The sequence below is a fragment of the Halichondria panicea genome, chromosome 1 (genome assembly GCF_963675165.1).
Source record: "Halichondria panicea chromosome 1, odHalPani1.1, whole genome shotgun sequence".
Taxonomy (NCBI): domain Eukaryota; kingdom Metazoa; phylum Porifera; class Demospongiae; order Suberitida; family Halichondriidae; genus Halichondria; species Halichondria panicea.
Window position 1 is genome coordinate 16,822,939 of NC_087377.1, and position 26,770 is coordinate 16,849,708.

At 41.6% G+C, this 26,770-nt stretch overlaps 3 protein-coding genes and 2 long non-coding RNA genes across 7 annotated transcripts in view; 2 read left to right on the forward strand and 3 right to left on the reverse strand.

Moving 5' to 3' along the window:
- The window catches only part of LOC135352266 (uncharacterized), a 43,041-nt gene extending 21,962 nt beyond the window's left edge, over window positions 1-21,079 (reverse strand). Inside the window, exons 1-2 of one of the 2 annotated variants that reach the window (XM_064551454.1) lie at window positions 20,925-21,079; window positions 20,155-20,688 (exon numbers count right to left, since the gene is read on the reverse strand). In XM_064551454.1, the coding sequence (XP_064407524.1) occupies window positions 20,155-20,276 (122 nt within the window). In that variant the 5' untranslated portion in view covers window positions 20,277-20,688; window positions 20,925-21,079. The remainder of the gene's footprint in view (window positions 1-20,154; window positions 20,689-20,924) is intronic. The other variant, XR_010399691.1, reaches the window with a different exon arrangement.
- The window catches only part of LOC135352230 (uncharacterized), a 64,628-nt gene continuing 45,186 nt past the window's right edge, over window positions 7,329-26,770 (forward strand). For both annotated transcript variants that reach the window (XM_064551391.1, XM_064551392.1), the window contains exons 1-5: window positions 7,329-7,481; window positions 7,640-8,795; window positions 8,940-9,034; window positions 21,403-21,732; window positions 21,845-22,651. In XM_064551391.1, the coding sequence (XP_064407461.1) occupies window positions 7,651-8,795; window positions 8,940-9,034; window positions 21,403-21,732; window positions 21,845-22,651 (2,377 nt within the window). In that variant the 5' untranslated portion in view covers window positions 7,329-7,481; window positions 7,640-7,650. The remainder of the gene's footprint in view (window positions 7,482-7,639; window positions 8,796-8,939; window positions 9,035-21,402; window positions 21,733-21,844; window positions 22,652-26,770) is intronic.
- Window positions 12,442-15,086, reverse strand: LOC135352301 (uncharacterized). Its single transcript, XR_010399737.1, has 3 exons — window positions 14,815-15,086; window positions 14,101-14,219; window positions 12,442-13,228 (listed from the first exon to the last, which is right to left on the reverse strand). It is a non-coding gene; the product is annotated as an uncharacterized LOC135352301 (long non-coding RNA).
- On the forward strand, window positions 14,978-18,517 carry LOC135352239 (TRAF2 and NCK-interacting protein kinase-like). The gene is made up of 7 exons (XM_064551415.1): window positions 14,978-15,252; window positions 15,335-15,904; window positions 16,150-16,476; window positions 16,543-16,755; window positions 16,837-16,983; window positions 17,293-17,367; window positions 17,477-18,517. The coding sequence occupies exons 1-7, from the start codon at window positions 15,142-15,144 to the stop codon at window positions 18,401-18,403; spliced, it is 2,370 nt and encodes a 789-aa protein (XP_064407485.1). The 5' UTR covers window positions 14,978-15,141; the 3' UTR covers window positions 18,404-18,517.
- On the reverse strand, window positions 24,644-25,211 carry LOC135352286 (uncharacterized). The gene is made up of 2 exons (XR_010399720.1): window positions 24,975-25,211; window positions 24,644-24,838 (listed from the first exon to the last, which is right to left on the reverse strand). It is a non-coding gene; the product is annotated as an uncharacterized LOC135352286 (long non-coding RNA).

The following is a 26,770-nucleotide window of genomic DNA, read 5'->3' on the forward strand; positions in this document are numbered from 1 at the left end:
AGCACCAGATTCTGTGATGGCAGTCCTAAATTTAACTTGGCCACTTTGGTCCACTGCGCATGCACTGTGTAAAAGCTGATAGCCATGGCAGCAGAACCTAATTTCATATACGCACCAGATTCTAAATTGAAGTTGGCCACTTTGGTCCACTGATCCATCAGCAATTATGTATACCAGGTCTAAGATTTGTTGATTCACCTTATAGCTGCTACAATACCATGCATATGCACCCTCAATAGCCTTCACTCCTTTTTAAGACTTATTGTATGAATGGAAGTGTTAGAACTAACGGTTCTTAAGAATACTCCAGGTAATAAAGATAGAGAAAGAAAGCAAAGCAAATCTGAGTACCTGAGTTTCTTTAAAGTGGTTTGTCAGATATTATGATACTGTTGAAATTGGTGTATAGGACACTACCAACAAGAAACGATAATCTGTCGTTTAATGCAATTATATATAATAATACACAGGGATAATAATTATCGGCAACTACTAAAGCTATATAGAAATCCTGGTAAGACTGCAATGTTATGCTATATTTTTAGCTCATAAAATTAATGTTCACTCTGGAATAATAAACTCTAAACTCGTTGAACCTATTTACTTATAAATTATTATTATGTATATTTATCCTCACGTGATTTTTTGTGTTTATGCCATGCTAGCCTCGTTGTTCGCCTAACTGTTATAAAAGCGAAAACTCGGCCTGGGATCGAGGCTAATGCCATGCATGTGTTTTCTGAAATAAGATTTAATTTGTCACTGCATGGTGTCTCAGAACTAACTATATATAGCTAGCTAAAGCTTAGCCTCGATCCCAGGCCGGGTTTTCACTATAACGGTTAGGCGAACAACTATAGGCCTGGTCCTATATAGTTGTCAGCGCATGCTTAAAATTTTCATTGTATTTGTGTCGGCTAATTAACCAATAATACATTGTATTATAGAAAATTCACAGATACCGTATGCCGGTGGAAAATTTCGAGGTGTTTTTTAATTTCGCGTTTTTTGTGGGTGGCTGCATGCAGAACACGAAAATTAGAACCCGTGGAAGGCTTCATATGCGCATGCAAGATAGGTGCCACAACACCCTACTACCCGCGAAATGTTCTAAATATTGAAAATTTTCCACCCGTATGGTGCATATAGTATACACATTATAGAGAGCTGCTTCACAAGGAGAGTTGCCATGCAGTTGTGCTGCAGCATGATTATAGTGACCCAGCTAGGGCATGTAACTTCATGGATGATGATTGAATGCCTCAAATTATGAAGGTTTAGCAGGCTGCTGGACCTCTCTGATATTCTAGACCTCTATTTGTAACTCATAATTTATGTTTGAGAAAGGTAGATTCTCTTCATGGCTCTGAGCTGCCAGAAACAACACTCGAATGAACAGGTATACATATACACTCCAGTCCTGTGAGTATAGGAAAGATTACCAAAGACAAAAAGAGGGTTTCAACCTTACCTCACACTATCCAGTCTCCTCCCTTAGTAGAAAAGAGGAGCACTGTTGGGATAGCTGGATATTATCATTGCTCTTGTGCAGAGAAGTATAGACATTCTATAATAATATATGTGTACATGCGATGTAAATTAAATGTGTCGTATTAAACAGGTCATTGTCAATCCCTCTGATGATGGCACCACCAAGTCCTCTAGCTCACATGCACTCTTCACTTCATCCACCATAAGATAATTATACCAATGATGGATCTAGATCTTTCCAAACAAAAATGACTTGATATGATAGAACCACACAACAAATCTGACCTTGACGAGCTTTAATTGTCAAGATTTGTAGCCTCCTCACTTGTTCTTCTGTCTTCAGAATAATGTTTTCTAAATAATTAAGAGCCATTCCAATCGATTAATGATAAACGGGATACTGACTGCTAGTACGATAGTACACGAATATAAATGTGAACAAAAATATCCATTAGTCTAATTTTTAATCTACTTGAATGACTGGCGCATGCATGCGCAGACAACTAGTGCAGGCCTATAGTTATTCACCTAAACGTTATAAAAGCGAAAACTCGGCCTGGGATCGAGGCTAGCTATAATATAAAGCTACGACAATTCAGATGTAGATTAAATCTGGAATGTACCTTGCCATGTCTTGAACATGCACACGCATACATTGCATGCAAAAATAGTTTTTTTATGCATGAGTCTAATCTATAGCTACACAATTGTATTGGCCGCATCTCCTTTAACACGCAGGAAGAAACATCAATGATCATTAACTCTATCTGCTGCCATTGACTATAAGTTGGACTTACTATTCCTCACGAATACTAAACTATTAATTTTTATCTTTACACTATATACTTGTAATAATTTATACACTTGTACACCTATCCCTGGTGGTGTGTTAATTGTTATTATTGTTGTAACATGCATGATAATTATTACTACATGTTTTACTTCATTGAAAGACATAAATTTCTGTCATTTTAACACTAAAATACGATGATGCATCCCATATAACATATGTGTTTTTGCTGTGCTATAGCTAGCTTACTCTCAGTGTCATCCTTCATTTCAATCAATCACCTTCATGGATGTTCATAATAATTATATGATTATCGTCAATTCTAACAATAACTCCCTTTCATTATATAGGTAGTATTGTTTTGGCTTATAGCTATGTACTGCATGCATACTCTCATTAATCATTTTTCATGTTGATAATTATGAGCTTTGTTTACTGAGCATCACAATGGCATGCATCAAAATAATAATTATGTAAGAATAACATCAAAATTGAGTCATCATGGTCATGTTTTATACCGTAATCGTTAACATAAACTGCAAAACTTGTTCATACAAATCAATGCCAAACTCATCAGAAGGTGCTAACGGATTAACAGCTTGCTGTAGGAGAGCAAAATTCTCTGAACTTAGCCTTATTGGCACCTCAGGCACAACTATAGAACGTCCCTGAGACGGGATGGGGCCTTCCATATCAATTCCATATTCTTCCTCCACATTCTCAAAAAAATCCAAAGCTGCGAGTCGTGCTGCAAAAGTAGTGCCCCTGTTGTAAACAACTGGTGTGGAGACTTACGGTGTGCAGTTCGGATTGAGTGATGGTTCCATCCACCAATGAACAGTGCAAGTGCCTGATTAATACGTGGAATGAACACATTATAATGAAGGGAATACAGATGTGTCTCATTCAAACAGTCTAATAGATCCACTTGTTCCATAAAGTAAAACAGCTTGTAAAAGAGAATAGTCACAGCGGTGCATGTCCCTCCATATAGTCGCTCTATGCGTTGATTATGGACCGAGGCTCCTACAATCACACTCCTCATATCATGTCCTAACATGTGACGTGCGACCAATACATTTTCCCCACCTTGGTCCATTCTTATAATTATACGAGATGGCAGCTGATGCTTTTGAACTGCACACAAAAATAATTCGTACACGGTTGACGATTTATTATTGCCACAACACTTCAAGAAAGTCACCAGCCTACTGCAGCCGTCAATGCAGCCACGAGTGACGATTCTCCATCTAATAAGCTTATGATGTGAATCTGAAACAAGATAATTCAACCATAATTAATTTTAATGTGATGAAAATTAGTCAATACTATAATGAAAGCACCGCGGGTGCTGACGCCTCGATGGAGATGCAAAAGCTACATAACATAAAGCTACTAATAGCTTTTATACACATGATAAACATTTTTGATTTTGCTGCATGCAAACTTAGAGTGGGTAATGATTGACCATGATTATTTAAACAATAAAACAATCGATGCCAAAAGTTCAAGTCTAAAATTAATGGCTGCATCAGCAGAGCCTTGCAGCTCTCTTCTCACTCTTGTAATGCAGCTACCAATAGCTAGCATTCTAGTGCAGAGCTAACTACTAAGTAGAGTAGCAACACTCGGTAAATAAGTTTGGCTACGTGCCCGGCTTCTGAAAAGACTGCAATGGCATTCCAAGTAAGCAAAACTAGGCGTAACTCGAGAACGAAGCATTATTTTGCAAATCCACGAATTAAAATCCAAGTAAACATGACTATAGAATCCTATAGAAACTCTTACTTGCACTTGATTGCAGTCTACACACACATAGACACACAAACGTATACCTCGCTTGCGCATGCGCACCGAGGCATAATAATGGTCTAACTGGTTTGGGTTTACGGGGCTGCCCAGGGTAATTAAAAGCGTATCACATACGGATCAGTAATTGCACAGGGTTCAAACAACAGCTGCGGCTAAAAATATTATTAAAATTCCTGAGAACGGCATCATAAACGATTAGGTTACTCGTATAAGGGATTAAGAACACTCATAACAAACACAGGCAAGGGCCAATTAGAAGCCTTGCCATTGCTTGTTACTCGTACTACTTGATCAGAGGCTGCAGCTATATACGATATTTTGCTAGCAATTAGAATTCGAGAGACCAGAAAGGTGTTCATTACGTCTACTAACGCTCCAGTAAAATGAGACCGCTTCCTTTTTTGCCTTTGGAAAGGGCTACTTTTAACCGTGCGTAAAGAATCTCACGCACGGAATAACTCTTCTTTGATAAGAATACACAAGTCACAAATTAATACTCGCGCTTATTTATTAATGTTACCATGCAGACTCAATTACAAACACATCTATGGCTGCTTGTCGCGGCTAAATGTTTGGCATCCATCCACGCATTATGTAATTTGTGGTTAGTTCTACGCTGGGACAACTCTTTGATAAGTAGCATACCAGTTCAACAGGAAGTGGTTTAGCAGGTAAGTTCTTTTCACCTGCACAAACTCAAAGTCTACCATGTGAAAGTCTACACTAAAAAGCTGCTACTTAGCTAGCAGCTACTGTAGATACCAGTATCAATATGACTCAGAGGTGATTACGGTTAAAGTTTATTGAGGCTACTATTTGAGAGCGGCTTTTATCGCACTGAAGATGGGGATTAATTTTAGAGGCTACTACTATTTGAGTGTGGGCTTTATACAAGGGCAGATTTTGACGAATATCAAAAGGATGATACCGTATATTTATTCGATCTAAGGTGACACTTTTAAAGCCTAATTTTGGAGGTTGAAAAATTATGTTGAAGTCTTGGTGTTGCATATTTGATCGTTGTTTCTCTATAGAGGCTATATAGTTTGACCTCTATTTAGAATGTGACATACAAAAATATTGTCAACACAGCAGTCGCTACAGTATAGCCGGACCACGAATATTTTACCCAGCGACCTTGACTACCTTTACCTGCAGTGCAAGCAGAAATTAAGATCCACGAATGGACTTCCTCCCGCTCCCCCCCTAAACATCTGCATTCAGGAATATGGAAAGGCAATCTCAAAACCCACTAGAATTTATCCTAGATCGACCTTCGAATGAACACCAGTCATGTCTCTGTTATTAATTATTAAACAGGGTGTTAAAATAATTATGGTGACTTTTAGACCCCCCTTATTTCCACTCGCTACTTCAAAGTCCTGTAAATGACACCCTGCTGACTAAATAACCCGAAATAACCTGCTATACAGTACTTTTAGAGGTTACAAAATTGCATATTATGGAGGGCCGTGCATGTCCCATATTTGGAGGGCTGCTTTACATGGATACCTTTAGCTATTTTCCAACAATCAACATCAAGCTTTTGGGAGACTTAAAGAAGGCCTGTAAGGCCTTAAAGTTATTGCGGGGGACAAGATTAATCCCTCTTTCCTATTTTTCCTATAATTATATCTACATGTATATGGTTCCAGTTTTCAATATACATTTACAAAAACTTGTACAAATAATAATTATACCCACCAATATGCCAGAGGGAGTTTGGACCAGCAACTGAGTAAGGCTATCGTCGACTTAGACCACCCATCAATCTTGAAGCTGCACTTAATGGGTCAGATGACCTTAGAGAACATCGGACTCTATCCCTTGACATTAATCCCATTCTTCTCAGCCTTCCACATACCATCATAATGACTCTTAACGTCGGGGATTCTGAATGAATTTCCTTGACAATTCTATTGAGCTCATCATTTGATAAAGTTGTTGCAGAGTCATCCAGCAATTCAAACTCAACTCGTCTTCTGTATACACTAGTAAAACATGTATTACTTATGTTTATCAGTCAAAAACTTAATTATATATGATCATACAAGACACACCCAGCAGGGCCGCAATTTCAGTCTAGTTAAAATTTAGTGATGATAGGTACACTAGTTGTTCCTTTTCAATTTCAAACTTAGGTCTTCCTCTTCCCAAGATTCTTCTAGCAGCTTGATACTGGAATTTGCTGGTTTCTACATCCAACATCTCTTCATATTGCACCCACTGTCTGTGTACACTTCTCAGGCACTCTAGTAGATGAGCCAAATTCGATTGATTACTAGCTCATCTTCTTCTCCAACTTCAGAACCCCCTTGCAGCATTTGATCAGATAGTTGCATGCAAGTACTCAGACAAACTTCTAGTCTTGACAAAACATAGTCACAAAATTCTCGATTCGCTATTCATGTTGATGTTCTGTGTTCTCTAGGAATCTACTGACATCAATAAAGTATTGACTCCATGCTCCAAACAATTCATCCTGCTCAGCCATTCTAGCTAGCTAGCTTGTTATGAAAGCTAAGGCATGCAAGGTTGCTTATGCGCATGCGCATATGAAAAGGTTATAAGGTCACGTACGTCATGCTATAAGGTTATGTACGCCACGTTATAAGGTCACGTACCCATACGTACGTCATGCTGTATGCCACGTTATAAGGTCACGTACGTCATGTTATAACATTCAAACGTCATAACGCCATCATTTCTTTATGTTACAAACCGCTTGCCATACGGTAGAGACTCTATCTACGGTGGCGGCGGCTTAACCTCGAGGTTATGTCGGGTGTTTACTTGGTGGAGGCGGCTTAGCCTCGAATATATTAATGTGTGGATGTGAATAAGATAATGTTGGACCACTTGACCTTTAATTAACTAATTATTGGCAGACTACTTCTCAAGCTTGTTTTTAGTGTTTGGGAGGGATTGTGGAGTGGTCAAGACCACAGTTGCTCTAGCCCTGACCTGATATCAGGCTGCTCATGGTCTCGAGGCTAGCTAGCACAGGAGCAACCCTCTGTTTCTCTATTAGCTAAGGTCAAGTGGTTCTAACTTCACGGCTGGCCTTTACATTTTCGAGGCTAAGCCGCCGCCACCAACCACATTGCCGTCACCAACTGACACTCGCCGCCACCCTGGAGGTTAAGCCGCCGCCAACAACTGACACCTGCCGCCACCAAGTAAACACCGCCTCCTAACACAGCAAATTCGTTTTCTTTTGGCACTATTCACCTCTCATAAGAAAGGGGGTGTATCTTGTAGAGAGATAATACTGAGAAGCTGAGATTATCAGTGGTTTTGTGGGTCCTTCACCAGTTCACTTCCTATCTATTATCCCTTGACTTTAATAGAGCTAGCTAGGGCCTATAAGGAGTGAGTAGCCACCAAGGTGAGTGCGTGATTCATATCTCATTCTATAGCCCATCTCAAAGTTGCAATAGTCTCAGTTTAACTTCACTGAATAATATAATGAGCCTTTTAGATTGTACATGCTAAAATTGATGTGCACCATATGCCATTGTATGAAATGTCCTGGTCCACTCACAGGCTAACTGTCAATGGCCACTCAAGCAACCCCCGACCATTCTCCAGAGTATCTGTCCTTCCAAGAGAACTTTGAAGCATTGGTGTCCACATTCAAAGCTCAACCTGCTGCATACGCTGATAGCCTCTTCTCCAATGGCTACATACCAGATGAAGTTCTCGAGTACTCTAGACTAAATGGAGTTATGAACTCGGATAAATCTCGAAAGATTCTGGATACTATCATCCATCAAATTAAGCTCAATCCCAGTGTATTCCACGACTTTATCGCTGCCATTGCTGGCCCTTCTACTGACGATGTTGTCAAGAAGCTACATGATAGTTACGAGCTTCACAAGACTGCGACCAGCCGTGTTGAACAGCCGCAACTCTCTCCACCCCCACACCAGCAACCTCCACCAGAGGCTCCGACGTCCTTCAGCTTCCCACACCTCAACACCTCTAGCCTTGATGATGATGTTAAAATTGAATTAGAGGATCGGCTCATACGTGATACAAGAGAAATGATTATTAGGTTCACTGCTTTTACTCTAATTATACAAAGATCATTTGAAAACCAACGGATCCCATTGGATCAGATTAAAGATTCTCTTCTCAGCCTCGAATCTTTCAACGACGGGATTGGAGTTAAAGTCCTTGAGGAAAAAGATAAGCAAAAGATTGAAAATGCCAAAAATTTGTCCCAAGTCTTCATGACTCTACGTGCTTACATCTCCTTCTTCAATTATGAGATAGTGCAGTACCTCATCCAGCTGCTGGGATCACCAGACGACCGAACACAACTGCGTGAGTATTGTTCTGCACTTAATGAGTTCTGCCAGCGAAATGTGTTTGAAGTTCCGGCCGAAGCTTTCTCTTCAATATCTCGTATCAAAACGGCTAAAATGTTTGTTCTCAAGTGCACTGAGCGAGTAGCCACACTGGAGTATGTAAAAAGGCTGATTCCGAGAATTGCTGAAGCCCTTGGTCTACAAAGAGCAGCGCTACAACTCAGTTCAGTCAGACAAGGCTGCTTGGAGCTCCACTTTCTCATCACTGTAGCTGTTGCCAAGTGTATCTACCCAGTGTCTCCTACTGTACAGTCTGCTCTCAGTGCGATGGGGGTCAAAGTTCTCACCTGTGGAAGTACGGATGAGGTGGAGACATTACTGCTGGAACAGTAAGTTCTTGAAGAGGCACTATATACCCGTACTCCTGGCATAATTATAATAATTATATACCGTAAGTTAATTAACTAACAAGCGTAGGCCCTATATATATTATAATGAATATATAATTACAAGTATGTACATGTCATGTACAGGGATCTGAGCAAACTCAAACTAGAAGGTGTTGAGAAGATGTCTAAAGACACAAGAACGAGCACGACAACCTTCACTCAAATGAAGGACACTAAAGGTATGAGTGTTTGGCCAACTTGATATCCTATAATCTTTCTTTTAGATACAAGAGGCTCGGACACAGTGGAGGCAACAAAGAGGGAGTCCAAGAACACTCAACCAGTCAAGAAGGTGCGTACATGTAGTGTGATAATGAGATTCCCACAGCAATAATAGTATTGTACCTTAACATGCATGGATGCTGTCTCATGTGTTAACCGAATATACGCCATGACGTCACGTTGCGAAACACCCCCGCAGCCATATTGATTTTTTAAAAATGCACAAATTTAATCAGTTCTTAGAAAACTGTTTGTAACTTGTCGACTTTTGATTGTGCAAGTTAGACTAGGAAGAAAGACCAGTCAAAGATCTACAAGATGATGCCCGAATCGCTTACTATCTCGAAGGATTGGTTGTGATCTGCTTCTGTCAAGCGGTAAGTAGTAGTTACGTATAATACTGCTTTGTTACATGGCTTTTTAGATTCGCTAGAAGCTTCATACAGCCTAATACTTATTGTAGTAAGTATATAGGACGTAGCTGTAAAGTTTGTAGTGCTGAGAAGCGTTGCTTAGCGTTTTTTTGTGCAGCTACACAAGGTACTGGGGACGGTGGCTTATAACCTGAGGCAGCTATGTGTAAAGAGAAACAGTGGCAGTGGTAAAAAGGTGAGTACAAGCTTCCTAAGCTGTATGTTGACTCTACTGAATGTTTAGAGTCTACTTTAGGGCCTGCATCACCTATTATAGACTTCAATTTATTTAAAATCAGGCCCATAAAATTAATATTAAAAGTACAACCGGTTGTAGTTGCTACAGTACTTGTTTGTACTTATTGCATGCGTTTGTAGAATCGCTAGAAGCTCTGGTACTGACTGTACATGGTAGATAGTAGTTGTATCTAGAATTAGTAGTGCTAAGCAGCATTGATTAGCCTTCTTTGTGTACGTACGTACACTACATGTAGGTGTGACTGGATCCAATAATCCGGAGGTGGGGCCACGTATGTACAGTGAACAGAGGAACAGTGGCAGTAGCAGCGAGGTGAGCCAGGATACGTATTACGTTTGTTGACTACACTAACATTATGTTTAGAACTCGTGTGTATAACCTATTATGTAATTATAATTATATAGCCCTTGAATAGTAAAATAATAGCCTCGCCTTTTGTTCTTTGAGCCTTGAAAAACTTTTTTTTTACCATCAGTAACGATTATAATTCTTTGCGTAACTAACAATAGATATAAAAAGTGTCTGATGTCTGTGGCTACTGCTGATACTTTGCTGTCACACTATGCACTGCCACTGGGTCCCTTTTGGAGTACCTTGGAGTCGCCTCTGTCAAGAGTAGAATACACGGTTAGACACACGCACACATACAAGCATACACAAACACTCCCGTACACACACACACACACACTCAAACACACACACACACACACACACACACACGCGCACGCAAACACACACACACACACATACGTACGCAAACACACGCACGCAAACACACGCACGCAAACACACACACACACACACATACGTATGCAAACACACACACACACATACACACACACACACACACACACACACATCCATTTACACGCATACACGCGCACAGACAATGCCATGTACAGGAAGGTTGACGTTGGTGGTAGGACGTTCACAACAGTGCTCAGCTCATGCAGTGTCGATGTCCTATCCAGATCTACATTTTTGATAATTTAATGTTGTAATTATTGTTGTACTGTACCGGGTATTTGATGTTCTTGTTTTTATTCTATACATTGAGTGAAGCCATTTTATTTGTTGCATTTACCTTCAAGCTCCTCTCCAAACTGTTCTCAATCAGAAAACTCATCATCACTGCCCTCCATGACTGGCACATCTCTGTTACCTTGCTGTACTCTGGCTACTGGGTCTTCTATGTCAATCTGTGCAGGTCCCAGAGCTAGTGGGTAGCCTACAATTTCATGCAGCACCTCCTCACTGATCTAGTGTGGCCTCTTAGCCATGCTAGTAGCTCTATATAATTTTTTGATAGTGTTTGTTCATGCCAATAATTAATATTTAATTTGTAAACTAGCTACATATTCAAGCGTGTATTGCCAAAATATTTTCTGCACAGTACGAAGTTTTGACTGCATAATTATATACTTACCTGAACAGTAACTGGACGTAGTAGTAGCGTTAAAATAGCAGCAGCCGCTCCCTGGTTTCTTTAGAGCAGAGAGAAGCCGGATTACTGCGGTTGACACAAAAATGCGTCTATGGCGTCATACCGACATACGCATAAATGCATCTGCGGCTAATTAGAGAAAGTGATTTAGTGTGCATGCAATTATTGCTACAAGTAACACTCGCTTGTTAGTAGACACTATCCTAATTACACTCATTCATTATTCAGGGTCCCCCTCCCAGAGAGTTGAGACCTGCACTCACTCTGAAATGGAGAAGAGGAAAAGACATGCCAATCAAGATGGGCATCTCGGTACAGAGTGTTGTTATCGGTGACACGGTGTATGTTGGTGGAGGGTTTGCAGACAATGATCGTGACAGGTGTACAGTGATGAAGCTCGAGCAAGATCAATGGACCAAACTACCAGAGTACACTGCCATGTACTTCGCTATGACATCACTCGCTAATCGACTAGTGCTGGTTGGAGGATATGATCCAAGTAACAAGAAACGCACCAATCAGCTTGCAGTGTTTGGGTCAGGGGAATGGACTCACCCGTACCCACCAATGAACATTGCTCGTAATTCCTCAACAGCTGTCTCCTTCAACAACCACATCATTGTAGCTGGTGGGCGTAATGAAGAACCTACCTCCTCTGTGGAGGTGTTGGACGTGGCATCAAGAAGATGGTACATTGCTCAGTCACTACCTAACCAACGATCAGTACTGAAATCGACCCTCATAGGAAACACCCTCTACCTATTGGGAGGGTACGATCACACTGGGAGTGCAACCAAGACAGTGCACCACGTCGACCTCAATGAACTCATTGCAAAGGCCCTTTCCAATCTGGACACACCCACTCTCTGGCAGACCTTACAAGAAGTACCACTCGTGTGGTCAGCTCCTCTCAGTATTGGGAGGTCACTATTAGCCATTGGTGGACGCGATGACAGAGACAACCCAAGTTCATCGATCCACATCTACCAGCTTGACACCAGGAGGTGGGTGAAAGTGGGAGACCTGCCTACTGCACGATACAGCTGCACATGCTCAGTACTTCCTAGTGGAGAGGTCATTGTAGCCGGAGGACTGACAAAACCGTTTACTAGTATTCAAACTGTTGATTTCTTCTCTATAAGTGCTAATTAGTTATTTTGTTAATTGTTTCTCTTTAATTGTGCGATGAGTTTATAACGATATTGATATTTTTTATCATGTTGAGAAAATTAAGTTGCAACAGAATTTTATCGCATAAAATTATAGTTATTATGATGACATGAAGTGGTACATACATAATTACATTGCCAGAAAATAGTACAAAAACAGATAAAATAATATTTAACAGTCTCATAACAAGTTCAGGTTCTTGGTTGGGGTCTTGTCCGAGGGTAGGGTGGACGCCTTCTCTCAGAATACAAAGTCTATCTCCTCTTCCGAGTCAGACATTGAGGGGTGGGGCTCGGGAACTGAGGGGTTAAAGAGTCACATGGTCATAGTCACACTGAGTGGAAGTTTGAGGGCTTAGGAAGTAAGGGGTGAGAAAATCACATGATAATAGTAGCTATAATTTATACTGCAAAATGGCTCAACTATGATAAAGGGATACCACACACAACACATGTACTGGTATACAATATGTACGTACTTACATGCTGAAGTGCCTACCCACACAAATAATCCAAGTGTTATACAATAGTATGTATGATCTGGCTAAGCAAGTAACGGGAGTAATAAAATAAAACTAGACTATAGGCTGAAACTTTTGAGAAAAGAGTTTTAGTAGAATCATAGACACGTACTTTATTGCACTACATAATTATACTTCCAGTGAAACAGTAAAACTACTACTGTACTCTATAATTTATAGAACCCCTATAGAGTGACAAGATTAAGTAGGCACTTGCAAGAAAACGTATGTACAGGTGTATCGATCACTACAACTCTACACACTAACTGACGCGACACAACTCATTAGTCGAGCCACTTTGATTTCTTGCTCTTGGACTTAAACAAAGCCGAGTCAGCACTCATCCTGTGCAACAGAGAACAGTTAGCTACTTAACTTCTAGGGAGACAATAAAAAGAGTGATTGTGCTTTATCTGCATTCAAGTGGTTGTATAGTGATATACAGTGTTAGCATGTACCGTAGCAGGTGAGGTGCAACATTTCACGTTTTTCGGGGCAGAGCAGCAAACGTGAACATTAAAACTGGGATAAAGCTATTGATGGGTGTACATTGAAACGTACAATAACCAATACTCTAGCCTTTATAGGAGTACTAAAACAGGGCCCACATTAGTTGGTGGCAACATTCCTGTCCTATGAATTGCATTTTTTGACATGCTCAAATAGTTATTCATGGACACAGACACGTAAACCACAAATTAGAACTAACAATTAACCAACGCATATAAATAAGCATAATCACAATTTGCAGAACGGAGCTTTGGCTCCAACATGGTTTCAGACAAGGCCCAAGGCTACGGCCCAAAGGCCCTGTCAGGCAGAAATATGACTTGTGCATAAACAAATGGCTCTGGCCAAACACAAAAAGTGTGAAAACTCCTAATATTGATTCCAGTAGGACACTTCTAGGGGAGTTGTCCTTTTGGGTACTACAGAGCATTTATAAAGTCCACTGCTAAGCAACAATTATACAACCAACTGAAAATGCATTCTCAATATGCAATAATAATTAGATGTCCTTTTTGCCAGCTAGTTTCGTAGTTCTGGATGGGGATCAATCCCGTACATGTACAATGCTAATACTAAGATCATGATGGCAGATTGTACATGTACATGCACGAGCTCAAAGACAGATTATTATGGCCTGGGGGTATGCACATTTTGACATTCGAAATTTGGGAAAAGCTATTTCACAATTATAATATGATTGCATTTACCGGAGAGGTGTGGAGGAGGCAGTTACCACTGGAGAGAAGCTTGCTCTCGGAGGTTTGAACTCTTGGGCATTCAGGTTGAACTTGACGTCTTTGCATTGGGGTTCAGCTTGAACATAGCCCTGAGGAATTGCAAACTCAGTACACGTACACGTACATGTACTAAACTATGCGTGTTATTTAAATATTGTCCACGCTTATTTTCCACAATTTGGGCATGAATTTCATACTGATTAAAGCACACTATGCACTATAAAGAAGCTACCGTATATAGCGGGTATATTTCGAGGGTATTAAAAAGGTAGACTGGCGCGTAGCGCGAGCGACTGGCCAACTGCTTATCAGTCACTCGTCTCAGCGGAATATATGGATCATAATTATGACACTACCAAACATGATAGATAATGTGGTTAAATTTTGCTGTAGCTACTATGGAATGCACTGAATCCCCTGAAGTGTAAGTGCGGTTACAATTAATTACAGGGCTAATATGACGTTGAGCAATATCTGATAGGCTGCAATGCTCGTTGCAGCTGAGACGAGTGACTGATAGGCAGTTTGCCAGTCCCTCGCGTGCGTAGGCTCCTCTACATACATGTACTAGTTTACAACAGTTTTTCCGGACCATCCAAATACAATACTTGGGTACAGTGAACATGAAAATGTTGGCAGTAGGTATATCCTATCAGGCTATTAAATAACAACACTATCACTCACTCATCATCCTGAGTTTGTCATCAGACTTGCATCTTTACCAGCAGCTTCGTCATGTAGGATCATCTGATTGGCCAGGAACTTGCCATCCCCACCTCCTCAGCAATGGTCTCTCTCCATGGTCCTGGCTATGTCACTGTGGTCTACAAATTATAGGGCTGGACAAAGCCTCCACCTAACACTGAGACAATAGTAGCCATTTGCTCCACGCTTCAAAATGACCACGTGGTTTGCTGATTCAGCAGTTATTTGCATGTGATTGAATAAGAAAAGGGGCGTATCTTGTGTAGCTGTCAAGCTAGCTAGCTGGGTCAACTTTTAATACTAGCAATGTTTTCTTTGCGAGATGATGCTGACTTGAGGGAGTTTGTGCTGGAGAATGTGGAGCACTTTGGAGAGGAGAGAGTTCTAGGAACTGGCTCCTATGGCTCTGTTCAAGAGGTCAGTCACTGCATGCTCTGTTTCTGTGCACTGTCTCTAGTGTATCTGCTAGCTATTCAAGTGTGACTGCCTCCATGCACAGGTGATGATCAATGGTGAGGTGTATGCAGCCAAGAAGATCCACGAGGTTCTCCTGGAGACGGACGAGCGTGGTGGAGTGGCCAATCTAGCTGGGAACTACCGCCGAGAGTGTCGACTCATGGCTCGCATCCGTCACCCCAACATCACCCAGTTCATTGGGCTGTGTTTCGTGACTGGCTCTCGACTGCCCCTCCTGATCATGGAGAGGCTGGACTCAAGTCTGGACGATCTCCTGGAGTCCACCCCCAACATCCCCCTCTCTGTCACCCAGTACATTCTGGTCTGTGTGGCTCGAGGGCTGCTCCACCTGCATCGTGAGTCCGTGGTCCATCGTGACCTCACTGCCAGGAACGTCCTGCTGACGGCATCTCTGAGAGCCAAGATCACAGACTTTGGTAACTCTCGTATCGTGAATCTGGAGCCTGGTCGACTGGCCAGGACTCTGACGAGGTTTCCTGGGACACTGGTGTACATGCCGCCCGAGGCCCTCTCTGACAGAGGTCACAGTGTGTACGGACCCAGTCTGGACGTCTTCTCTTTCGGAGTGCTACAACTGTTTGCACTCACACAAGTATGTGTGTAGTTAATGATATTCATAGGTTAGATTCCTGGTGACCTTTCATGCAGTGAATTACCTTATAAGTATTGTGGTTGTATGTGTTGGGGAGATCCCCCTTTAATATTGTTGACCTTCAGCAAATGCATTTTGTATGTGTATGATTGTGAATATACGTGCACTCATTTTCTCCAGACATACATAAAAACAATCATGACAGTCAGTATTCACATGTTCTTTCACTCGTGTCATTGGACTAGGTGTTTCCAGGAGATCTCCTTGCCCCCACGTACAGCGACCCCAACAACCCAGACCACCTCCTGGCTCGCTCAGAGTTTGAGCGTCGAGGTCCCTACACGGCTCTCCTTGAGAGGAGTCTGGCGGGTGGACGTGAGCACCCTCTGTTTGGTCTGGTGAAGGAGTGTCTGGCCAACACCCCAGAGAGAAGACCGACCACCGCTGAGCTCCTCTCGTCTCTGGAGGAGGTGGAGAGGGAGATGGACGGAGGACTGCTCCAGCTGGACATTGGACGAGTGAAGACTGCCAGGACCCTCAGGGCAAAGGAGAAGAGGATAGAGGCTCTACAGGTGAGTCCAGTCCAGTGAGCTAGTAGGTGCAAGGGTCTGACACTGCATGCTGTACTCTGTTTTCAGAGAGAGGTGGTCCAGAAGGACAGGATACTGGAGAGGAAAGATGAGCAAATAGTACAGAAAGATGAGCAACTTACTGAGAAAGATGCACTTCTAGTGCAAAAAAACAACCAACTCGAACAGAGCGTTGCACTACTGGCACAAAAAGACGATCAACTTGTTCAAAAAGATGAGGAAGTAGCGGACAAAGATACTCAGCTGGCTAGACAGCAACAGGTCAGCAGAACCAGTTTATTTTATTCATTATAAGCTATTTTGTTCAACGAGCTAGCATGTTGATAACCTTTTTTTATACAGATATTGAATAGTGTCCGTGCTAATGCTGCCACCAAAGATGGTGTGATTGCTGACAAGGACAGACGACTCAGTGAACAAGAGTCAACGATCACTGATCTCATTTCCCAGAGAGAGGCTGCTCTAGTTGAGAGGGCCGCTCTCTTACAGGTATTATAGTAGTCACCAAATGCACACACTCTTATACGCTAGTATTATACTACAATAATGATATTTGTTTGCGTACATGTAGCTAAGTGTGTCGATGAGATTCCAACAATAGTAGTATACCTCAACAATTGATGCTATTGTATAAATCATGCTAAGCCGCTAACTACACATCCGTTTGAGTGTGCCTATAATTATGTACTTCCTTTAGCGGAAATTGTTGTTTGTTCTCGTTCTGTTGTAGAATTTCCACTACTGATATTCACGTCTGTGTTTTAATTCAAAGATTTCCACCAACGTTCCCCTGTACAGGCACACAGGGAACAAATTGGGCACAAAGATGCTGAGCTGGTCAGGAGAGACGCCATCATTCAACAGCAGAGACAGGTGAGATTAGTACATTAGAGAAAGTGATTTAGTGTGCATGCAATTATTGCTACAAGTAACACTCGCTTGTTAGTAGACACTATCCTAATTACACTCATTCATTATTCAGGGTCCCCCTCCCAGAGAGTTGAGACCTCCACTCACTCTGAAATGGAGAAGAGGAAAAGACATTCCAATCAAGATGGGCATCTCGGTACAGAGTGTTGTTATCGGTGACACGGTGTATGTTGGTGGAGGCTATGCACACAATGATCGTGACATGTGTACAGTGATGAAGCTCGAGCAAGATCAATGGACCAAACTACCAGAGTACACTGCCAGGTACTTCGCTATGACATCACTCGCTAATCGACTAGTGCTGGTGGGAGGAAATGATCCAAGAAACAACAAACCCACCAATCAACTTGCAGTGTTTGAGTCAGGGGAATGGACTCACCCGTACCCACCAATGAACATTGCTCGTACTTTCTCAACAGCTGTCTCCTTCAACAACCACATCATTGTAGCTGGTGGGCGTGATGATAAAGGACGTACCTCCTCTGTGGAGGTGTTGGACGTGGCATCAAGAAGATGGTACATTGCTCAGTCACTACCTAACCCACAAACAGAACTGAAATCGACTCTCATAAGAAACACCCTCTACCTAATGGGAGGGTTCGATCACACTCGGAGTGCAACTAAGACAGTGTATCACGTCGACCTCAATGAACTCATTGCAAAGGCCCTTTCCAACCTGGACACACCCACTCTCTGGCAGACCTTACAGGAAGTACCACTCGTGTATTCAGCTCCTCTCAGTATTGGGAGGTCACTATTAGCCGTTGGTGGACGGGACGACAGACGCAACCCAAGATCATCGATCCACCTCTACCAGCCTGACACCAGGAGGTGGGTGAAAGTGGGAGACCTGCCTACTGCACGATACAACTGCACATGCTCAGTACTTCCTAGTGGAGAGGTCATTGTAGCTGGAGGAGAAACAAAACCGTTTACTTATATTCAAACTGTTCATTTCTTCTCTGTAAGTGCTAATTAGTTATTTTGTTAATTGTTTCTCTTTAATTGTGCGATGAGTTTAGAACGATATTGATATTCTTTTTATCATGTTGAGAAAATTAAGTTGCAACAGAATTTTATCGCATTAATTATAGTTATTATGATGACATGAAGTGGTACATACATAATTACATTGCCAGAAAATAGTACAAAAACAGACAAAATAATATTTAACAGTCTCATAACAAGTTCAGGTCCTTGGTTGGGGTCTTGTCCGAGGGTAGGGTGGACGCCTTCTCCCAGAATCCAAAGTCTATCTCCTCTTCCGAGTCAGACAGTGAGGGGTGGGGCTCGGGAACTGAGGGGTTAAAGAGTCACATGGTCACAGTCACACTGAGTGGCCAGTTTACGTGAGGCCCCTGAGGCCCCTCTCTTTCTTAGCAGCATAGTAGGCCTAAATGTGTGTGTGTGGGGGGGGGGGTCGTACATGATTGTACATTGCACACCTTCAAATAGGACACACTATAGCTGACCTTGAATGACGTTAAGGGACTCTAGAAAGTATGACACAAATGCATTTTCCAGCTAATGTACTCTGTACCTCTACCTCTATTCTCAGTGCCTCTTCTTATCTCCTCAAGACTTGGCCGGGCTGAAAAATGGCCACATAACTGGGGGCCAGAAAAGATGAGGGGTGGAAAAATCAAACAATAGTACAGAAGACAAATCGATCAGTCAATCTACAATTAGAACTAGAGCACTGAAGTGCTACCCTCGGCTGTTGACATAAATAATAAAGATCTATAGAAACCAGAGGAGTGTTATACAATAGTATATATGATCTGGCTAAGCAGCAAGTAACGGGAGCAATAAAATAAAACTAGACTATAGGCTGAAACTTTTGATAACGAGTTTTAGTAGAACTAATAGTATCTTATTGCACTAGATTATCTACAGTGAAACAGTATAGCTGTACTCTAGAGGTGGCATAGGTCCGCTATGGAGTCCATTAACCTGACTGTATTCTATAATAATCTCTATAGAGTGACTAGAATAAGAAAAGCTTCACTACAACTCTACACACTAACTGACGTGACACAACTCACTAGTTGAGCCACTTTCATTTCTTGCTCTTGGACTTAAACAGAGCCGAGTTAGCACTCATCCTGTGCAACAGAGAAACATTATTATTAATCAACTAACATTGTTAGTACAAATACACAGTGTTAGTATGTATTAGCCTTTGATTGCATGAACACTAATTATCCGCTCATGCAAGCGTGTAATCAGAGACTAATTGCTTGAGCTGCACTGCACCTGTCGAACCTCCTCTGGATACACAGTGTCAGCAGGTATTAATTATGACCACGTACGTACATGTACATCTGTTGTACACTCTAACTTTCAGTATTGAATTTGCAGCACCTTCATTGTGTGTAGCCTTCCTCTGAGCTTCCCTGTTGGCGGCCATATCCCCAGACCTGCAAACCAACCACCATAATAACAACACTCCTCACAGTTATCGTATTACTAGAATGTTTTACGAGCGTAATTATGCGAATTTTTAAACAATAATATTGCAAAACCTAATTTTGGGTAAATACACACGATCCTTGCCAGAACGCAATAGTTATAGATCGCAAAGGGTTGCCGATTTGGCTGATTCGCAAAGGTTTTTCACCAACAGCAAAGTATTCTAGTAATACGGTATGTAGCAAGAATGATGCTTTCCCTAACATACTGTCATACATGTTATGCAGAGGTAGGCAATCACATGAACTGTGTACTTACAACTGCATTTGAATGATGGGGTCGGCCGTGAGATAATCCATAGTTGATATCCCGTTCATCTTGGGTGCTATAGGTCGACCCATTGCATGCAGTATCTCAGCACTACTGGATGGTGGGATCATCACATACAGAGGACCTGAACACACACAACAACATAGTAAAAACTGACTATTTTTCAACACCACTTCTAAGAAACCTTATTTTATAATTAAAACATTAGCAATAATACTCATGGTTCTACATGTAATTAGTACGTACAAGCACTTGGATAACTTATCGAAGCCTATATATAATTTTGGATTTGCCCCCAAAAATGTATCGTCACACTGATAAATTTGGCCTCCATTACTCACCATTTTGGCCAGACTCTGAACCAGATGAGGTGCTCCTAGTGATGAGGAACTGAGATGAGGGGGTGGTCTGTCCACCTTGCTGCATCTGGATGAGGGCATGGCCTATAGCGTTGAGGGTGGAGCCATCCTCAGAGGTCATGTCAGAGGGCAAACCATCATCGCTAGTTAGCGTGTGGACCTCCTGTGTGAGTGGGCGGGAACAACAAGTGTGTGTGTGTGTGTGTTCGTTATTTGGGAGGTAGTTACCATCATGCAAATTCTAACCATGTAATACGAAAGCGAACAAAAACGAAACTTCTTAGGAGACCTTGTTTTTAAGTGCTAGCTTTATATGTTACTTGGAACTGTGTGTGTGTTACCTGGGTAGGGTATCATGCACAAGGCCAAAGTTAACTACACATTAATATTAACATGTACCTTGTTCTTGATGAAGGTTCCTCAGTAGTCCCTGTCCATGGACTCATGTCTTCAGCCTCCACCAATACAGACAAATAGTTTGACCACTTGCTCAGAGCTTCAAAACTGACTGCACAATTTCTTCTTTTCTGTTTCTCTGGAAGCACCACGTGGTTTAGTCATTATTTGGAGGCTACAAAGAAGAAGAAGAAGAAGAAGGTTTAGTAATGTATGTGTTATTGCACGTGACAGATTATTGTTTATTCTGCAGAGAAAGAGGGCGTATCTTGTTAGTTGCTGTTTTTCTGTATTTCTGTATCATGCTGTGAAGATACTGTACTGTACAGAGCCTCTGGATTATTATCAGTGAGTGCAGACAGCACTGTTTACTGCATGTACATGATTTAGATGGCATGATATAATTTGCACACACTAATTCTGACATAATATAATTATAATTATTATACATTCATTGTTTATCTTATTCCACTCTCTACAGAGAAGATGTCTGACTATCTCACAATAGCAGATCTAGGAAAACTATACATAGCTACGTTTGATGCTCGAATCAAGTGGCGAAACTTCTTGTTGGTTCTTGAGATATCCTCTGATACCATCGACAGCATTGGTACAAAATGGCGAGACGATCCTGATGACTGCTATCGTGAGGGTTTGAAAGAATGGCTGAAAGGTGAAAAGAGACGCTGGGAAGATGTTGTCAAAGCTTTGTCAAGTCCTATCGTAGGCCACAGTGACATAGCCAATACCATCGAGAAAGATCATCTACAGTCTACTGGTGCAAGCAATCCTACTGACGTGAAGTCAGAGGGTAAGCACTAGTTCAGCACTGAGGAATCACACATGATGCTTAGTTCGTTAGCTGCTATAATATTCACCCCCCCCCCACACACACACACACACACACACACAATGTTCTACAGTTGACCAAAATCACCAGGATATCAATGAGGATTTGACTGTTTTTCTAGACCAACGACTTGGTAAAGGTGCATTTGGAGCAGTCTTCAAAGGCAGCTACAAGGGCGAGATTTGTGCAGTCAAAGTGCTGCTTCACGATGCTATGGAGATGCAGGCAAATATTCCAATCGGCAAAAGTGAAGAAGCTAGCAAAGCATTTGATCGTGAGTGTGAGTTTCTCAAGTCACTCCAGCACCCAAACGTTGTTCTGTATTTGTCGACTGCTAAGCACCCCAAAACTGATGGTACAATCCTCGTTGTTGAGCTGATGGATTGCAATCTGAGATCCTATTTCTCTGGCCTTGATGAAGAGTCCCTCACTAGCGAATGTGAAATTAGCCTCTCCAAAGACGTGGCTTGTGGTCTGGCCTACATTCACAGCAATAAAATTATCCACCGTGACCTCTGTGGCGATAACGTCTTGCTGAAGCTTACACGACCAGTGCCTGTCGCAAAGATTTCTGACTTTGGCATGTCACGATTATACGATCCCTCCAAGCTTAGCCACACCCTCACAGCCTTTGGTCACCGTATGGGGTATCTACCTCGCGAGGCGAATCGATTGGACAATGAGAACTACGATAATAGTGTGGATGTTTTTTCCCTTGGGGCAATTATGGTGCAGATTGTTTGCAGACTGAAGACGGTTAAATCTGAAGAAGATCGATTATACCATGTTGCCAGGATCCCTCACACACTCAGGTTAAGGAAGCTTATCGACAGTTGCTTGCAGGAAGACATGACGAGGAGACCATCTGCCAGGGACATCTGTGAGTCAATTATAATTATGTGTTTTACGTTTTAGCATAGATAGAGTGTAAGAGGGATTGGAAACGGCAATAGAACCGGATGAAACCATCCGTGTTTCGGATGTATGTATAATTATGATTAGGCTAGGCCACCGGGCTTGAATCGAGGCTATACCAAGGGTGACTGGCTATGAGTAGCAAGAATACAGAAGACAGGGCTGATGTCATGAGCAGCAAATTTGATCGCTCCTGCATACATACTGCATATGCTGTAGGGGAGAGCTTGTAGCATCATGGACCTCCTCTGAATCTCACTTTAGACACTATAGATAGGCTCTAAAGATAATTATTATTATGCCTGTTGGCCATTTGGAAATATCAACTGTCTGTTGTTGGTCATTATGCCTCAAGGCGTAGCCGCACGAGGGATACAGTAAAGCAGAGATTGAAGAGTTAGAGGGATAGGAAACGGTTGGTATCTCAAGTAACATCTGCGCTACGCTGCGGTTTAATCGAGGCCATCACAACAATATCTATTTCTACACCCAGTGCATAATAAACTACAAGTAACTGTGCTTAGTCCGTGCAACTTACTTATATTTCAAGGTCTATATATACCTATTGTAGTAGTCATAACCAGCACGCTTACACGTTACATGTTCCAATAGCTCTAAAACAGCCTTGGGAACATTGGAAAGTCTCTTTTTACTGGGTGTGGTCAGTCATTAGCAAGTACTACACGTGGCTCATGGACTAGGCGTGTTATAAATTGCTGAAAGAGATGATGTCTCGAGGAAACACAGCTTTGGGAGTTACCCGGCAAAAATTTGTTCATAGGGCGTAACGCGGATAATTTTCGAGGCTCCACTGCAGATTCAATGTAAAATCATCACGTGCACCACTCCGTTTCCTATCCCTCTAACTCTTCAATCTATGGGTAAAGCTGACTGTGTGTGTGTCTGTTCCAGCTGTAACTGCTCAACGATTGCAATGCGACGAAAGCTAACAGCTTCTATAGGCTTCTAGCCACGTTATCTTGGATTTTGATTCGTGGATTAGCAAACTAAAGCTTCTCGAGTTCTGGCTAGTTTGACTCACATTGAAGCAGTGGCGGATCCAGGAAAAATGAAAGGGGGGCTCCAAACTACGTGCTAGGGAAAATCCCATACTCAGCCAGGGGAAGTCCCATAATAGACTTGCGTAGAGCTAGCTAGCTGCCACGAACAGTCAACTAGCTAACCTAGGCTAACCTGAACACTCCTTTGGCAGTTGGTGCATCAAAACAACAGGCACAATCATTGAATCAAATTACAATAGCTACAAAACTGATAAATAGCTAGCTGGTAGCTGTAGTAAAGCCACAATAGCCAAAATAGCTAGACTGAAAGGGGGGATCCGTGGCACCCGGTACCCTGGGATCTCCCCCTGGATCCACCACTGACTGAAGGCTGTTGCAGTCTCTTCATAGCATCATCTGTTCGCACAAACTTTCTATGAGTTAGCCTTGCACTAAAGCGCTAGCTTTTTGTTAGCTACAAGACTCAGAAAATATCTGTTAAAACAGCTAGCTAGCAGTAGCCATTTGTGAAATTGATCTCTTTGGACACACCCTTTAATTATTCCTGTGGATGTAATGCACATGCGCGCTCATTCCCCATGTGTGAGAAAATAATATCCAAGATCCACAAGTCTTTTCTTCTTAAATATTATATACACTGAACTATACAGATCCTGGAAGAATCAATTTTCTTCTTTCTTGAGGTTCTGGTAAGCCACATAATACAACAATAGATGCATATGTAAATAAGTCTTTTCTTCTCAGTGACTTTATATAGATATTAACCCTTTCCCGGCTTTAATTAAAACAAAATAATACAGAATAAATACATGTTTTTCTTTAAAAATCCATATCTTATGAACTATACATGAAATCACTCGTAACTATTTCCTACAGGTAGCCCAGATCCCGGGGGTACCATGACATCATCATCGTTATCTAGCAACTGACCACCCCCAACTAATTAGCGATTGTTTACAAACATTCACAATTATGTACACAAACAATATTATACGAAGGCACAAAGTGACTATAGACACTAAGTAAGTGTTCTCAATGTTCTCACGGTGACATTGTTCGATCAGGATCTGCCGAAACTTCTCTGCGAGGTCGTATCAGCAGACGCCCTTTTCCCGGGAAACGTTCTTCACCTACACACACGTTTACAAGTTCAATGGTGGCTCATGATATCCACTGCTGTACTAACTAGCCTAAGCAAACCTATACTGAAGCTATCCTGAAGCTATCAGAATACAGTATGTTATACAAATGCTACTCTAGACTTACCAGATCCAGAAACTTGGTCCAGCTCCTTCAGGCTCTTTATTTTTAGCTTGAGGTAGCTTCCTACCTAGCTATGATCCCAGTCACTGTCCTCTCACTCTACAAGGCCATAAGCATCGATATTCTCACTGTCTAGCAGCTCTAGAACCCCACTGAGGTTGTACTACGAAGATCTTGAAGTCATCATCAACGGTCACTTTTCTTTTGACAGTACTGCACAAAGCGTACCTCGAAGCAAGATGTTGAAAATACCATGTGGAAGAGCAGCTTGTGCTGGTACCTACAGCGTGCGCATAGCTCCAGCACAGCAAATTTTTGAAAAATCTCGGTCCGCTGGACAACATATGTCGTCCAAAGCCGGGAAAGGGTTAATATAAAATTCATTATAGAAATAGAAACTACTATAACACTAATATACTTTTTGAGCGAAAGCATAACATGGCGAGAGGCATTTATTTAGCAAGCGAACGCTTGCAACACTCGTTATTATTGTGATATTTTTTGTGAAATATAATCTGAATTGAACGTTGTGTGGAAAAGTTACAAAAATAACAAAAAAGACTTTCTTCTTCTTCTCACGTTCTTTTATGATTTTATATGGATCCCATAATCTTTCTGAAGTTGTTTCTTTAATTCTTGCATTTTCCTGGTGATGTTGGAATTTGGGTCTTCAAGGCATACATGAACAGTCGACATGTTCAACGTTTACCACTAAATTGAGCTAGGTGTAACTTCTCACAAGAGTGCATTCAGGTCATAGAAATAAGACATTACGATGAACCTATAACTAAAATGTGTGCAATTAGAACCTCTTCACTTCTACATAGAGGGTACAAATAAAGGCTGTCTGTAATCAGGACTGGACTGGACTTTGACCTGACTATATTGCAACACCAATTACATTCCTTTTCCTCATAATAATACCACAATGACAAATGATTGTAAAAACTTAACACATGTACATCTAGCTACATTACAAAACACCTACTGTGGCAAGAACAAAAATTAATGCTTGCCTTTAGGTTTGCATGATGATGCATTGAAGAGCATGTTTAGCTTTCTGTATAGGAGGACAGGTAACTGGCCTAGCTGGTTGAGACCATGCTCTGTGCATACTCCTGTCCTACTTTCCATGAAGCCGTTGCACATACACACTTATCTTTTCTAGTAAACTATAAACCACAAACAAAACGGATGAGCATCCCCCCCGCTATTTAATTGTATCAGATCCGGTCGTAGTAGATACAAAGGATGCTCCTGTACAAGGAAAATCACTTGAAAAAGGTGCTGTTTCAGGAGGGGTTTGAAAAAAGGGCATAAATGTTTAGAGACACACTTGGGAAATATTTACTCACTGTAGATCTACCTGTAACGTTTCCTGCGTTTGTGTAATTTTCCCTACTTTGAGCCTATAAACAACAGTTCAATTGTCGTGCAAGCAAGAATGCTGCTTATCATTGTGTTCTTAATTATTGGGTATGTTTGTAATGTATAGCTAGATATCTATGTGGTAAAAGTATGTGTTTTTTGTTCATTGTTTACAATCATTTTGTCATTGTGGTCTTGTTATGTCAGGTCAAAGTCCAGTCCAGTCCAGTCCAGTAGTCCAATAGTCCAGTCCACTGATTACAGACTGCCTACAATAAACACATAAATCAATTAGTGTATACATGTAGTTGACTTGAAAGCAGCAACGAACGTTTTTCAATCAACACCATTGTGGCTCATTACAATCACTACTTTGAAACACTATTATATTATACTTCTTCTAGGCTAAAGATTATTTAAACTCTGGTTCT